At 42.4% G+C, this 16,312-nt stretch overlaps 1 protein-coding gene across 4 annotated transcripts in view; it reads right to left on the bottom strand.

Moving 5' to 3' along the window:
• The window catches only part of GVQW3 (GVQW motif containing 3), a 50,801-nt gene extending 34,751 nt beyond the window's left edge, over window positions 1-16,050 (bottom strand). For 2 of the 4 annotated variants that reach the window (XM_032427348.1, XM_032427349.1), the window contains exon 1: window positions 12,736-16,048. In XM_032427348.1, coding sequence (XP_032283239.1) covers window positions 14,806-15,438 — 633 coding nt within the window. In that variant the 5' untranslated portion in view covers window positions 15,439-16,048 and the 3' untranslated portion in view covers window positions 12,736-14,805. Of the gene's footprint in view, window positions 1-5,271; window positions 8,903-12,735 lie in introns of those variants that run through there. The other 2 variants (XM_032427347.1, XM_032427350.1) reach the window with 2 other exon arrangements.
• Between the last annotated feature and the right edge of the window lie 262 nt (window positions 16,051-16,312).

Below are 16,312 nucleotides of genomic sequence, written 5' to 3'. Positions count from 1 at the left end.
TTTAGTGACAAAAGGGACAGTTCATCAGGAAGATATGACCCAGAACCTCTCTGTACCAACTGGAAATACTGCCTCCAAATATATAAGATATGACGAGAAATGGACAAATCCACATAGTGAGAATTTTTAACACATCTCCCTCAGTAGCTGATTTGAGTAAGCTGATGAAATATTTGTAAGGTTATAGAAGATCTGAAGAACACAACAGTCAAGCTTTTTCTTTCCATCTTTCCATACATACACTCTTGGCCTCAAAAGTTCTTCCTCCCTATTGCTACACACTGAGTCAATTGCCAAAATTTGTGGATTCTCACAGTACAGTGGGTTGGTTCTGTGCCAACCCCCTTTCATCTTTAGCTAGTTCTTGGCTCAGGCTTTACTTGCCTCTTCCCTTAACCACTGTAACTGTCTCCTAATTGACCCCCCCATATTTATGGAGAATCGCCCAAATGACATGTGGTTCAGTAGTTTCATTTTGATGCTATAAATTTTATTTTTGGATTAAGCCAGACTAAAGGTATTGCGATATTTCAGTCACAGTGGAAGTACTTTTACTATACTGAGCTCTAGTGTGAAGTTATTGGCTATTTGGAGGGATGGTAAAGACAAAATCCTAGGAAACTCTCTCTGGCTGGTATATTATTCCAGGTACATACAGTATTCTCTTTATGAGGAATCTTGGGGGGTAATATTCAGAAATATGTACTTCTCCTGTTCAACCAATTTGCATATATTTTATGGGCACTGAATCATGTATCTGATATTTCCACTTTGCTAAGGTTACTAGGAAACTCACAGTCAAATTTGCTGGCCACTTTTAACAGGTATATAAATAACTAATATTTATTGAATACTTGTTTTGAACCAAGCACTGCTCCAAACGCTTCATATGTTTTAATCTATTTAACCCCCATCTCAGGCCAATGAAATATGACCATTATGGGCCCCATTTTAAGATGAGAAGATTGAGGCCCAGAAAGGTTATATAATTGGCCCAGGATATACAGGTAGTAAGATGCTGAGCCAGAATTTGTACCCAGGCAGTCTGGTTCCAGAGTCTATACTCTTAACCACAATATAACATTTTTTTTTTTTAAGATTTTTTAAAGAATTTATTTATTTGACAGAGAGAGAGACAGCGAGAGAGGGAACACAAGCAGGGGGAGTGGGAGAGGGAGAAGCAGGCTTCCAACGGAGCAGGGAGCCTGATGCGGGGCTCAATCCCAGGACCCTGGGATCATGACCTGAGCCGAAGGCAGACGCTTAACGACTGAGCCACCCAGGTTGCCCCATGACATTACCTTTTTAAGTCTTATGATATGCATGCCTGTGTGCCAATCATAGCCCCTGGCTCTATTAATTTCCTATGCATATACTGTGACTTCTGGCCAAGGTACAGTAATAGGGACTATCCTTACCTCCCTACTCGAAGCAGCTACAAATCTGGACAAAACATATGAAACAGTGATTTTTAAGACATTGGATATCAAGCAACTAAAACCAGTAATCCCTGGGAGACAGAAAACAAGTGAGGTGAACCCTATGATTGCCCCTGCTTACCTCCCAGAAAGGGTTTCTAGGCCATAGTGCTGACAGAATAAACCCAAGTGGAACTCAGTGGTTTTTCTGAGTTGAAGAGATGGAGCTACAAGTCTGGGGAGGTCAAGGTAGCAAGAGTTCACAGGGAAGAGTGCCAAAGAGAAGAAATCTGCACCAAAAGAAAGTTCTGGCTATCTGGTAAGGTTCCCCCTTGAGTCTTCAGCATACATGTGCGGAAAATACTTGAGACCCGAGAGAACCATCCAAAGGAACTAGAAGGAACAATTCCCAAAGAACACACAGGTCCAGTTTCTGTTCCCAACATTCAGAGTGGCAGGCATATTTCACAAGGCATCAGGTGGGCTTCGCCACAATAGTGGGGTAAAATTAGCCCTACACTAATTCTGCTCTGGTCCCATCTAACAACGTTTAAAGGTAATAGCCAAAAGCTATTTCTGATAATTCAAAATCCCTCAATTGAAACTGACCAAGATAGGTAGAATGGATAAAAACATGGATAAAATGAATAAAAAACAGTTACAACTGTATTTCATGTGATCAAGAAACCAGAAAAAACCCTAAGCTTGTTAGAGACATAGAAGATGCCAAAAAGGTCCAAGTCACAGTAGCAACAAACACACTCAGTGCCCATCTCTTGGTTTCTAAATACCATTCTCCAATAAAAGGAACCAGAGTTCTTTAGAGAAATGTTTGATTGCAGATCTAGAACAGGGAAAATACAAGATGATTCTGGAGCATGCTGTAGTACTAGAACGTAAGGAAGTGTTCAAAAACAAAAGAATGAGAAGATGTTGAAGAGACACAGAAGCGAACCTGAAAGAGCATCCAATGGCCCAAACTGGAACAATCTGAGCAATAAAATAAATACCATAGCACTGGATTATAATGTAAAATATCAAATAAATATACATGAGTCCAAAATGATATAAATAAGTGACTGAATAAACTGGGAAGAAAGATAATTATTCTTTTTTTTTTTTAATTTATTTGACAGAGAGAGACACAGCGAGAGAAGGAACACAAGTGAGGGAGAGGGAGAAGTAGGCTTCCCGCTGAGCAGGGAGCCCGATGTGGGGCTCGATCCCAGGACCCCGGGATCATGACCTGAGCCGAAGGCAGACGCTTAACGACTGAGCCACCCAGGCGCCCCAGAAAGATAATTATTCTATACAGAATTCCAAATAACAGATGCATATACTTCCCCTTTGCAGGAGGTGGAACTTAATCATTCCCCTTCCCTTGAGTGTGGGCTGAACTGGGTGACTTGCTTCCAAAGAACAGAGTATGGAAAGGAGAAAACAGTGTCTTCACAGTAGGAAAATCTATCAAAACTACCTTAATCAAGTGATTAAAGTGAAGGTCACCAGTGATGTCATGTGGCTATCATGTGCCCTCTAATTTGATGTAATAACAAGAACACTTTACCTGCTATTCTTTCTCAAAACCCAAAATCCAGCTAATCATGAGAAAAACATCAGACAAACCCAAATTAAGGGATATTCTATAACATACATGACCAGGTGTTCTTTAAAACATTCCAGGTCATGAAAAACAAGATAAGACTGAGAAACTGTCATGGGTCAGGAGAGACTAACAAGACATAACAAGTAAATGAGATCTGATATCTTATTGATTCCTGGGACAGAAAAAAAGACATTATTGGAAAAGCTGTTGAAACCTGTATAAAGTGTGGGGTTTCGTTAATAGTCATGCACAAACGTTGGTATCTTAGTTTGGGGATAAGTGCACCACAGTAAGATAATAACATTGGGAGAAACTAAAACTGGATGAGGGGCATTTGGGAACACCCCGTACCAACTTTGTGAATTTTCTGTAAATCTAAAATTATTCCAAGATAAAAAATATATTCAAAAAACCCAAGTCAAATTTCTTGAGATGGAAACCACTGTATTTGAGATGAAGAATCCACAAAATAACATTAAAATAGAGTAGACATTTCAGAAGAAAGCATTAATAAATTTGGGGACACAGCAATAGAAACTAAAAGAGGAAAAAATTGAACAGAGTATCAGTGAGCTGTGGGACAACTTCAAGTGGCCTACTATATATGTAATCAGAGCCCCTAAAGGAGGGAGGGGCAGAGAAAATGTTTGAAGAAATAATGTCCATAATTTTCCAAATTTGGTGAGAAGAAATCTAAGAATCTCAATGAACCCCAAGCATAAGAAACACGAAAAATACTATACCAGTGCATATAAAATCAAATTGCTAAAGTCAGTAATACAGAAGAGGTCTTAAGAGCAGCAAGAGGAAACAGTACATATAGAGGAACAAAGATAAGAATTACAACAGAAATAATGTAAGCCAGAAGACACTGGAGCAAAACCTTCAAGGTACAGAAAAAAACTGTCAACTTATAATTTGAAAGTATCTTTCAATAACAGATGTGACAATGGGAACAGAAGAGTCTTTTCAATAAATGGTGCAGGAATAACTAACTGGAGATTAACATGTAAAAGAATGAAGTTGGACACTTACTTCACGCCATATACAAAAACAAACTCAAAATGGATCAAAGACCTAAATATAATAGCTAAAACTATAAAATTCTTGGGAGAAAACATAGGGATAAATCTTCATGATTCTGGATTTGGCAATGGTTTCTTAGCACAAAGCAACCAAAAAAACATATAAATAAAATGGATTTCCTCAAAATTAAAACTCTTCTCTACCAAAGGACACTGTCAAGAAAGTGAAAAGACAATCCATAGAATGGCAGAAGATATTTATAAATCATATATCAGATAATGGTCTAGTAACCAGAATATATAAAGAACTCTTTCAACTCAACAACAAAAAGACAACTCAAATAAAAAGCTTATATAATAGACATTTCTCCAGAGATACACACATGGCCAGAAAGCTCACCAAAATGCTTGACATCATTAGTTATTAGGGAAATGCAAATCAAAACCACAATGAGATTCCACTTCACATTCACTAGGATGGAGATATAGATATAGACATATATCTCTCTACATATATAGGGAAAATAATAATTGTTGACGAAAACATGGGGAAATTGGAACCCTCAGTTCTTACACTGCTGTTGAGAACGTAAAATGGGCGACTGCTATGGAAAACAGTCTGGTGGTTCCTCAATAAGTTAAACATAGACTTACCATATAACCAAACATTTCCATTCTTAGGTATGTACCCAGAATTAAAAATAGGTGTTCAAACAAAAATTTGCACATACACACATTCATAGCACCACTATTCACAACAGTCAAAAGGGAGAAACACAAATGTATATCAGTGGATGAATGGATAAAGAAAATGTGGTATATCAATGCAATAGAATATTATTCAGCCATAAAAATGTATGAAATACTGATACATGCTACAGCATGGATGAGTCTTGAAAACATTATGCTAAATGAAAGAAGCCAGACACAAAAGGCCACATATTGCATGATTACATTTATATGAAAATTTCAGACTAAGCAAATCCAGAGAGACAGGAAGTTGATTAGCGGTTGGTTGCCAGGGGCTTGGGGTAGTGGGTGAATGGGGAGTGTCTGCTTAATGGATACAAGATTTCCTTTTGGAGTGGTGAAAATGTTCTGGAACTAGATAGTGGTAGTGATTGTACAACACTGTGAATATACTAAATGTCACTGAAATGTGCACTTTAAAATGGTTAAAATGGTGAATTTTGTTATATGAACTTTGCCACAATAAAAAAAAGCAATTCCCATAAAAGTCTGTTCTTTTATTCATCTATCAAACATTTATTGAACAATTCCAGACAAGCTTTATTCTGGATGCAGGGAATACAGAGAACATTCAGATGTGGTCTTGGCTTTTGAGGAGGTCATGGGCTGGTAAGGGAGGAAAAACATTCTGCAAACAATTAAGTTCAATTAAGTGTTAACGTTTCTTTGACATGAGAGTGTGTATGTACACTGGGGGTGGCTGCTTTACCACTGCAGAGAACAGCAATGGTAAGGTTAAGGCTCGAGTGCTGAGTAGGAGTTTGCTGGGTGGATGGCAGCAGCAAGGGAGTCCAGGCAGAGGGCGTGACTTGTGGAAGCTCAAAAAACTGGGGTCCAAAAGCCACCGGTTTTCAATAAGCTCTAAACCATACAGCACATGTGCAGCAGTGTGGACAATGGGCTTCAGGACAGTGAGGTGACAGGTGGGTAACCACCTCAATCTGGTCACAGTAGGTGATACTAAGAAATGTTAGGGTAATGACATGGACCTCACTGAATGTGAGGGTCTAAGAAAGTGTGATGCCACAATTAGGCCACTTGGTGGGTGGTGGACATTGCATGTCCCTAAGGTGGGTCTGCAGAACACTGTTCTCAGGGCACATCAAACCAGAATTTACACCCTTCTTCTCCATCTTATGTATTCTATTTTTAATGATTTTTTTTGTTTCATTTGAAGCCTACTTCCCTTTTCCTTGGGCTTCCTCTGTTTTCCTGTTTGAAATATGTGTTACTATGGAAATGTCATGGCACAGTATATGGTGGCATTTACAAGTGAAGTGTAAAGAATTTTCAGAACATCTAGAAACACAAGTCTATGGTTTAGGAATATAAACCCTAATGATGTGATAGCATTTACGCCTTTAGACCCTGTGTCATAAATATAAACACACCCGGAAATTTGAGATAGCATGGAGGAGATAGTTAAGAACTTTATTAGGATTTATGTGCCCAGATTTTAAAAATATATATGAGAAATATTAAAAACATAAAGCCTAACACACTCGGAAAGGACATGTGGAAAAAATGAATGACAGAATACCAGCATTTACTTATGAATACACAGCTCTGGAAGGACCAGAGGGCCTGGACACCCCAAGGAAACTTGGAAAAACCTCTGTCCTACTTTGATGCTATAAATATGTTCCCTAAAAATTGCATGTAAATCAACTGTTGGTAAATCATATCAAATGTGAGGCTGACTGCTATTTTAAAGACATCTTAACAATGTACACATTAGTAAAGGCAATTATTACCAGTGGAGTAATGGAAAAAAACTCACTTGGCTGAGTGAAATTCAAGGTCCTTCATTATTATCCTGGCTCAGCCACCAGCTAGATGTGTGATTCAAGAAAAGTGACTCAACCTCCCTGGGCCAATTTCCTCATCTAAGCTGAGTTGTAATTCTGAATTTTCACTTATTTGGTTCTTAAGGCAAGGTACAGGGGGACTGGCCCACAGCCCGACATCCAGTTTCCTCTGAGAGGTACAACTTCACACCGAATCCTGGGGATAGCCAGCAGGCCAGTTAACCATTGTTCTGTGTGTTTTCTCATTCCCACCATCACCCTATGTGTCATCATTCTAACTTTCTGTCCCAAATTCTTTATAAAAGCTTGTTCCTTACAACTGTCCTCCAGGAAAGATGGACAGTCTAAGGTGGGAGCTCATTCTCAGTGGTCTCTCCACCTCTGGCCCCTTCCCCATGCCACGAGGCTGGGCAGCCTGAGGGAAAGGGCCCAACCCCTGTGCCTCACGCAGGCCCAGACCTGAAGGAATTCACTAAATGAATGCTCACTGGATGTTCCCGGAGGAAGATGAGACAGTGAAATGGGTCTGGTGAAATACCTGAACCCTAGGGGTGAACTTTTGGCTGCTGTTTTCTAGCATTCCTAAACCTTCCAAAATTTCCACAATGGGGCAGAAAGATAAACATACCAGAAGCATTAAACCCTCCTTTTCCTGGCTGTCAATGCCCTGGCCTCCCACAAATAATGCAAGCTTTGCCCAGTTCACCAGCATTGGGAATAGGACATGAGCACACATCTTGAACAGAAAGAGCCATTACAGTCTCTGCATCTGTTCTGCTTAAACAGCAATGACACCATGCGTTTGTCTTTTTGGACCTAACACCTGCCATCTAGCCCCAGGCTGAGACCCCTGCCAACTGGCTTCAGAAAAGGCCATCTATCAACAGTGTTTAGGCGCCACCTTGATAAATCTGCCATACAGGAAGGACAAAACACAACTGTAATTTGTCTTCTTAAGCAAAAACAGGTTTAGGCTTTATTAACTGGCAAGAGCCAGAAGGCAATGGGTCAGGCTTTTTGCCGATTATTGCCATTTTGTAGAGTAATTCAACAGCCGTTGGGAAGACTAAAGAAGCAAAGGAAATAGCTATCTATTGAGTCCTTTACTGCATGCCAGGTCTTGCGCTGGGTGCCACTGACGTTATTTAAAGTAAGCCTCATATCTAATAATCACTATCTAACATGCTATATTCTTGCTCTTGCCTGTCTCCTCCACTTAAATGTATGCTCAGGAGGAGGAACACTCTCTTGTCTCATTTATTGCTCTATCTTCAGTGTTTAGAACAGTGTCAGATACACATAAGCAGTCAATAAATATTTGCTGAACCAGCAAAACGAGATAAGTGTTACTATTCTCCTTTTACAGATGAGTAAACTGGAGTGCCCCAAGGGTGCAAAGTGGACGGCCCCAAGGCACATGATTTGTTAAGGAGCCAGTACTAACACCTGTTCTTCCTACAGACCAATCAGCTTGACAAATCTATGTACGCCTATAAAAGATGTACATATTCATTTGGAAGTTTGAAATTTTACCAAAGAGGTATATTTGGCATTTTAATGATAAACATTTTGCTAAAGCAACAACAAAGGACATATTTTCCCAAGATAACAACCATTTCATCTATGGATAGGCATTATCTACACCATTTCTCACTTTAAAATCCCATAACATGATTACTCTTCAGACATAAACAAAAAGCACAGCAATTCCAGATTCCATCAAAATAACATTTGCAAACTTTAGTTTTGTAAGTTACAATATTAAGATGACTAATGATATGTTGCAGAATTCTCAGTGTGGGATACCAAATATTCCCATATACATCCATGTTGCTTGAGTGTTCCAGTATGGGAGGAGGTAGGCTTGGCACATCACAAGCCCCTCCTATCCTAACAAAATTATATGGAAGGCTCAAGGATTCTTCAGAGAATCAGCTGTAATAAAATCCATCTTGAGAATACTCACTTGGTATGAAAGAATGCAAGAATGAGATTAATTTTGCTTGGAAGAGTATTTCCACATTCTTTCCCATTGTCAGAACATACTTGATCCATACGTGCTCTTTTATTTACCTAGGATTACATGCCGTTCACTGTAACTTCTCATATCACTTTGGCTTTTTTTGTAGGGATTCTGGTCCCTTGCCTTCTCCTCTGTGGCAGGCCCTTTTCCCTTCTGTCCCACACTCTTGCTACCAACACAGTATCACACAGCCTCCATGTCCACCAGCCAGTTAATTGTTCACGGACCAAATGAGCGGTTTGGCCTGTCTCCATTGCCACCTTTTGGTGCTACTGTTTTATTCCGATGATAAAAGTAGTAACATTTTGGAGAAATTTTTAAAAGAGAAGAAACAGAGAAATTAAGAAAACACTTATAACCGAACCACCTAGACTTAGCACACCCGTTCCAGTCATTTAAAAAAACATTTTTGGATTTATATATATTATTTTGTGTACCAGTCTTTTCACTTAACATTATAAGCATTTTGCCATGCTGTTTTAACAGTTCATAAACATTAATTATAATGACTGTATAATAAGTCTATTGTACGGTCATACAGTAATTTATTTAACCAACTTTCTACTGTTGGACTTCTGGATTGTTAAGTATAAATTCTGCCCACATTTTAGACTATTTCTTTAGGACAGAGTCCCAGAAGCGGAATTAGAGGATCAGAAGATATAAACATTTTTAAAGCTCCTGATAGATACTGCCAAATTGCTTTTCAGAAAGCAGTTGCCAATTTACACTTTCAACATTGCCAGAGTGTTTTTCTACCAATACAGATCTGTCTAAAGGATAGTAAAATTTAAGTGGAACACACAGTCCTCAAGTTATTCATGCAGTTGGAGAGGCTTTATGACCACAGCACAGAGGCCAATGGCAGAGGTCATACCTATTGCCGGGTATGCAAATAACAATGAGTTAGTGTGAGCACATGGAAGAGGAGTTCTACCAAAGTGAAGAGTAATATAATTAGATTTCAGACTGTCAGATGGAAGGCCTGTGTCGGTTCCGTCCACTGCTGCACCCCAGCACACAGGACAGTGCCTAGAACATACAGTCGCCCGACAGAAATGTATTCAATTAACACAGACTCGTCTTTCAGATGCATTTTTTTTTTTCAGCAGCTGTAGGAGTTAGTCACTCCTGGATTCAAGGGAAACTTGACTGGCTGGATTAGAAATACCCTCGTAAACATCTGTCCAATCCTGAGATTCTATTTCAATTTCAGAAAATCAGTTTAACTGAAGGTGACACGATACGGCTCTCTTGAGGGGAAGAACAAGTAAACACATGTGAAAGGGTACACCCTGGGCACCAGCATGCAAAGAAGTGTATGATTCAGGGAGTGTTGTCACCTCCATAGTAGTCACTTCCACAGGTAAAAACGTAAACTCATTCAAGTGCTGCCCGTAGCCATGGAAACTTTGGACCCACCTTCAGTTCATTCTGTTACCCCACTGGCTGCAACTCTGAACTGTCTGCAGTATTGCCCAAACTGTTTCTGAGATATTATAAGGGCATGATATAAGTAGTAGTTTGTGTAATATTATTCTTAGTCAATATGCTTGAGATGAACTAGTCACTCATTCAGTTCTAGTTCACCCTCCTGGCACTGTAAAGATTCCCTCCAATAGTCCACAATTTCTGTATAATAAACTATCAGATCAATACGGCATTAACAACGTTACTGATGGAAAAGGATCAATCATCTATCATCTTACATACACACTTCATATACCTTAGACCAGGGGTAGGCAAACTATGGTCCATGGGCCAAACCTGGCCCACCATCCGTTTTTCTCTGGTGTATAAACTAAGAAGTCTAAGAATGGCTTTTTTACATTTTTAAACAGTTGAACAAAATCAAAATAGTATTTTGTAACATGTGAAAATTATATGAAATTCAAATTCTAGTATCCATAGATAAAAGTTTTATTAGGACACAGCCATGTTCATCTGTTTCTGTATGAGCTAGGTCTGCTTTTGCAATAAAATGCTGAGCAGTTACTACATAGACTGTATGGCCCACAAATCCCAAGACATTTCCCTTATAGAGAAAATGTGTTGACCCCTTCACTAGATCCAAGGGTCCTTGGAGGTATTGAAGTTTCCCACTACAGATTTTTTATTTCTCGATATTAATACTGGGAGAAGGGTGATGCAACTGGGACAGTATTTGCAAGGATCTGAAAAGGCAGCCACTAGAGAAGATAAATACATGGAGGTTGCCTTGGATAGTGTAAAGGCCGGTAAAATCTGAGGGGTCTGATCCAACCAGGAAGCAGCTGGAGAACGCAGGGTTGCATATACAGTTCCAGCAGCAAATTGAGCCACATGGGACCCTGGTGAGACCCAATCCCGAGAAGCCTAGTGAGCCTTGCTGACAAGGTGTTCTGCAAATAGCAGGCTGGCTGAGCAGCTGTATGTGATGCAGAAACAGAGAGTTCCCCAATAGTAGCCCCCTCCTTTACTAGATGTCCTCAAGTCAGTTGGTACCCAGATTGATCCAGGCATCTCCACTGGCAAATCTGAACTCTAAGAAATGGATCTGAAAGGAAGGCTCTGGAAAGCAGGTCCCAGGTACACATTCTTCCCAAACAACATTTCAATGAGGATTCAGAGCCAGGGGCAGAATTCAGAAGACTGAAGAACTATCCATGTTTTTTGAAATCAAACATTGGTGAATATTTTATTCTCTCTGTTTTTGCTCATTACCGTGGGGCAGGTGGAAATAAGGTAGGGAGGAGTGATGGGTGGAGGAAGAATTAGATAAAATCACTGATGGGATGATCTTCCCCAGAAGGTGTCTATTCTCCTGGACTTCCAGCTGTGGAATATAACGTTCCATGTGGATTTTGAACCAGAATGGGATAGAAAGGGAGATCAGTCTGAAAGCCAAAGAGATTCATTAACTGACTGTGTGCTGAGCTTGAGAATTACAGTCAAGGTTTGCAGATGGCCATTTCTCCTCCTGATGTCCTACAGAGAGCCAGGCTTCACCTTCTACCTTTAGGTGGAGCTTACCCTGAGAGAATGGGATTTGGATGTTCTATGTCTGAAAAACTTTCATGACTCCTGAATACCAGAGATAACCAAATTGCCTCCTTAAGAAACTTGTAACACTGGTTGCCTCTGGGGAGTGGAACCACTGGTGGCTAAGGGTGGGAGGGAGCTTCTTCTTCTTCCCAGTATGTCTCTTAGATAAAACAAAAACAAGAACACATCCGTTCACGTTGTCCCACCCTGCTTCTTGAGGATAGGAAAGCAACTTGGGGCCAATTTCCCTACTCAAGACTATAGGGCTGAAGTGGGGAGTTGGAAAAGGGATCAAAAGTTAGAGAGTTGTAAGTTGAATAGAAAAGCCTCACCAAAAGGGAGGGAGGTATGATCCTGAACCAGAAAACAAAGCACCAGTATAACAGAGGAGAAAGAGCAAACTGATAGAGAATAAACAGAGGTGTGTAAGAAAAGCCAAGGACAAAAGCCTGGGGCATGACGATAGGTGGATTCTTGAGACTCGAGAAACCTGTGGGGCAGGTGGAAGTCCAAGATGTAGTTCAGGGTAAATTTTGTGTCAGCGATAAAACAGACTTGGTGGGTGGGCACATAAGGGGTACTGTTTTGAGAACTCTCCTGTCTGGGGATAGTCCTAGATCATGCTCTGGCCTGGGGCTTAGTGATTCTGAGCACATATGGATAGTTTGCTGTGGGATAAGTGTTAGGGCAGAAATTTTACTTCCCCAAATCTGAGCCATCTTAGGGTCTATTATCATTTTTTTTTCTTTTAAGATTTTATTTATTTTTGGGGGAGAGACAGAGAGAAAGCGAGAGAGAGAGAGAGCCCAGAGCTGGGGGGAGGGGCAGAAGGAGAGGGACAAGCAGACTCCCCACTGAGCAGGGAGCCCGATGCAGGGGCTTGATCCCACTGAGCCACCCAGGTGCCCCGGGTCTATTATCATTTCATTGAATATTTTCTGTGAAGCCTTGCAAATGGGCAATTGGTTTAGGTAGAGCCATAGTTCGACCCAACTAGTACTCAGCACATGATCTAAAGTAAAAAATTAAGTCCTTTTCATTATAGCTACTAGTAACAATTTGAATTCACATTCTTGATTACCTGCTTCCGGTTGCTGTGTCCAAACCCTGTCTGGGCCAACAATGCTTCTGGTACCCTATGCTCCAGCATGGTCTTAGTCCAGCATCTTTGGAAGGCTCACTCCAGCCCTGTTCACAGGACAGGAATAAGTCCAGAAATGTTCTCTCAGGTTGGAGATAAGGCCTAGAGATACTGTTGTAGAATCCTGGCCCTGGCCAAGGAGCATACAGTTTTCCACCAATTACCACTGAGCCTAGCAAGGATTAATATGAGGTTCAGCCACAAAGTTGCAATAGCCAGCTATGGGGGCTTTGTTCCAGAAGTGCAGTGTCTCTGAAGGCAAGTGCTTGTGGGGAACCAGGGCCTCATCTGATGTAGATGTAATGGTCCTGAAACGGAATGTCTACAAATGTCTAAGTAGGTAGAAGTCTATAAGCTGTTGTTTGGTTTATGAGTTCTTTTGCACAAGATCTTTTACTCGTGGGATAAGGTCTAGGTTTCAGTGCACTTCAAAACTAACAGCTATTAGTAGGGAACTTGTCATTTTTTGAAGGGGATAGAGACAGTGAAAGAACAGAACTAAACATAACTGTGTTGAACAGTGTTGGGCTTCTATCAACCAAAATGGTTTACTAACTTACTAGTTAAATAATAGGGACTGTTACATGTAAAAATCCTTGGGTAAAACACAGACATTGGCTAATCCTGTGAAATGCTGTTTCTAACCATTCCTCCACTGCACCTCCATCAGGCATTTCTGAGATGTTTCCAGTCTATGTGGTATTACTTGGAATCCACCTGGGAAAAGTTCCATTCCATAAATCCTGGCGGAGAGGCAGAAAGAGATAAAGGAGTCTAAACTTGCAGAACTTTTTTTGGGGGGGGGTTGATGGGAAAACTAGATCATCAAATAAGTGAGTTATTATAAACCTATCCACAGATTCGGGGAAAGCAATTTATAAACTAATGGCAAAGTTAGGGCAGAGAAGAGGAAGCAAATTATCCCAAATTGTTCATCTTCTGCAACAAACACCATTATCTTCCTCCCGACTTTGCTATTTCAGCCAACAGTGCCATCACTTTCATACCGATGCAGGTTCAAAGCCTCATGCTATTCCACCTGCTTGGGAAGCTTTCTCTAATTTCCTAGCCTCCTGTCTCACCTTTCTTTATGGATCCAGCCAGGAATCATCTCATCTGGATGTCCACCCAGCCAGCCCTTGGTGATCTTGTTTTATACCTTCACACGGTCAATGCCCAGCAGTGTTCTAAAAACTGCAGGTGCTCAAAAACCACCTGACGGGGTTGGCATTAGTTACTAAAAACAGGCCGCTGTATGGGAATCAGCACATAAGCAGCAGACTCCCTCAATTCAAGGTCTAGAGTATCACCTCGTCTTCCTCCTCACACATCGCGGCCTGGGCCTGAGTCCCCTGGCTTATATTTTCTAGGACCAAATCCTCCTCTTCCAGCAGAGGGGATACCCAAATGAGTGGGGGTCCAGAGCACAGGACTCATGAAACAAATCCAGCTCCTCTGTAAAAGACAGGTCTGTGAGAAGGTGAGTATAGGTGGCCAACCCCTGTGTACTGAGGGGTTCCCACTGAGTCATTTGGGCTGGATACGCCCTTAGCAATGCTCACTAGGTCAGCACGCCACTGCCTTCTGTACCATACCTCAGGTCCTGCCTGTCAAGCAGGCTGAACTGTAGGCCTTCTTTTGGGGTCCTCCCAGAATATGCCTTCATGGGCACAGAAGGACTCCGGGAGGTCCTGTTCCCACCTTTCAGTGGTATGATCCCCTGAGGCAGAATGTTGAGAACACAAGAGCAGGACAGCCACAACAAGCTAAGGTTTGGGCAGCAAGGAGATCCAAACTTTAACAAGCAAAAGAAATCAAGAAACAAGTAAGTACCAGAAGTCAACAGGCAAAAGTTCCTCAAAATTGGAAGACGGCCCAGGAGTCCAGCAAGGGTAACTAGGAGGGTGGTAAGGTGGGAAGGAGCGGGTGAAGACCGACAATGGATGAGCAGCAAATGAAGGTGCCTGTGAGGCAGCTTTCTAACTCAGGCTCAGCTACCTCACATTCCTTTCACCACGGGGTGAACCAATCCTGAGCTGCCCTGGAGGGAAGGCTTGTTGATGATGAAGCCTGCAGAAGCTGGCTGGCAGGGTAGTGGTTTTGGGGATGGGATACAGGCAGAGGTATTTCCCCACCAGCTTCACACTGGAGATGAGTCCATGTTTCAGAACTTGTTATCTTTTTCCTTACACACGAGCTATTTTTCCTAGTTTCCTTTGAAAGATCAGACTGAAAGTCAAATCTCCGAGGTTTAGGTTCATCCTTCAAAATACCTGATAGAACTTTTGCAGAAACTTTCCTCATATTCAAGTTTTCTTTCAAAATGAGTCTAACCGTTTCTTTATCTAAATTTAACTCTTCGGCCATCATCCTCACAGTCAACCGCCTGTTTGAACAAACCAAGTCCTTGACCTTCTGGATATTTTCATCTGTCCGGTGGGTGACTGGACGACCACTTCGGGCGTCATCTCGAACGTCTTCCCGCCCCTCTTTAAATCTTTTGTGCCAGTCGAAAACTCGGGCCCTTGACATGACTTCATTCCCATAAGCTTCTTTCAAAAGGTGGTGGGTCTCACTTGCAGACTTGTTCAATTTCACGCAAAACTTGATACTAATCCTTTGTTCTAGATAGCGGTCACTCATTCTGGCACTTAAACAGCATAGGAAAGTGAAAAGACAACTGTTAAGGGCAAGAGAGTGGAACCAATCTCTATAGGGCTGCAAGTGGAATCATGTCGCTATTAATGATCCTCCAGAAGCCTCACCAGGGAAGAGTAATTGCTTTTCTGAGTTTTCGCCCGACCTTCCGGTCGAGGCTGGGGAAGCCCGTCCCGAGAAGCTAACAGGGCCGAAGAGTAGCTGCAAAACTGGGGAAAATGAAATCTCCTACACGTCTCCGTTCAACTGTGCACGCAGGTCTGCGGAGAGTGTGTAAATCAGTCAGCAAGGTCTTCCCGATTCCGCGGCCCTTCAGAGTCTATGGCGATTTCTGCAATAGAGGCCTAAGTGGTGGCAACGTAAGCAAGCAAGGAGAGATACACCGGTGATATAATGTGCAAGCTCGCCCCAGATCTGCGGAATCCCGCGCACGCCAAACCTACCGAAGGTGCCGGGGGCTCCCTGCTCTAGAGTCCCGGGAGACACGCCCGCATGCGCAATGGCCTCTCTTCGCGGGGTAGGTTATGCGCAGGCGCACTGCGGCAGCTCGCGCCAGGCCTCGCTTACACTTCGCCACGCCCGGGCCGGCGCGCTTCTTTGCGCGTGCCCGCTTGGGGAGAAGTCGGCGGAAAGGAGGGGGCGGGGAAGGAAGGCTGAGGGAAGAGAGGGCACCCCCGGGCGCCAGGGTGCATTGTGGGAAGGAGGCGGCAGCGTCCCGGGCGGGCGGGAGGTGCACCAGCGGCAGCGGCGGCGGCGGCGGTAAATCCTCCCGGCCGCTCACAGCACTGTGGAGCCGCGTCCCCAGCCCGGCCTCGGACCGCGGCGCCCCTCCTGCCCCTCGCGGCTTCTCGCCCGCCGC

Source organism: Phoca vitulina, unplaced genomic scaffold (assembly GCF_004348235.1).
Source record: "Phoca vitulina isolate PV1807 unplaced genomic scaffold, GSC_HSeal_1.0 scaffold36, whole genome shotgun sequence".
NCBI lineage: Eukaryota > Metazoa > Chordata > Mammalia > Carnivora > Phocidae > Phoca > Phoca vitulina.
This window is presented reverse-complemented; position numbering and strand designations above follow the sequence as displayed.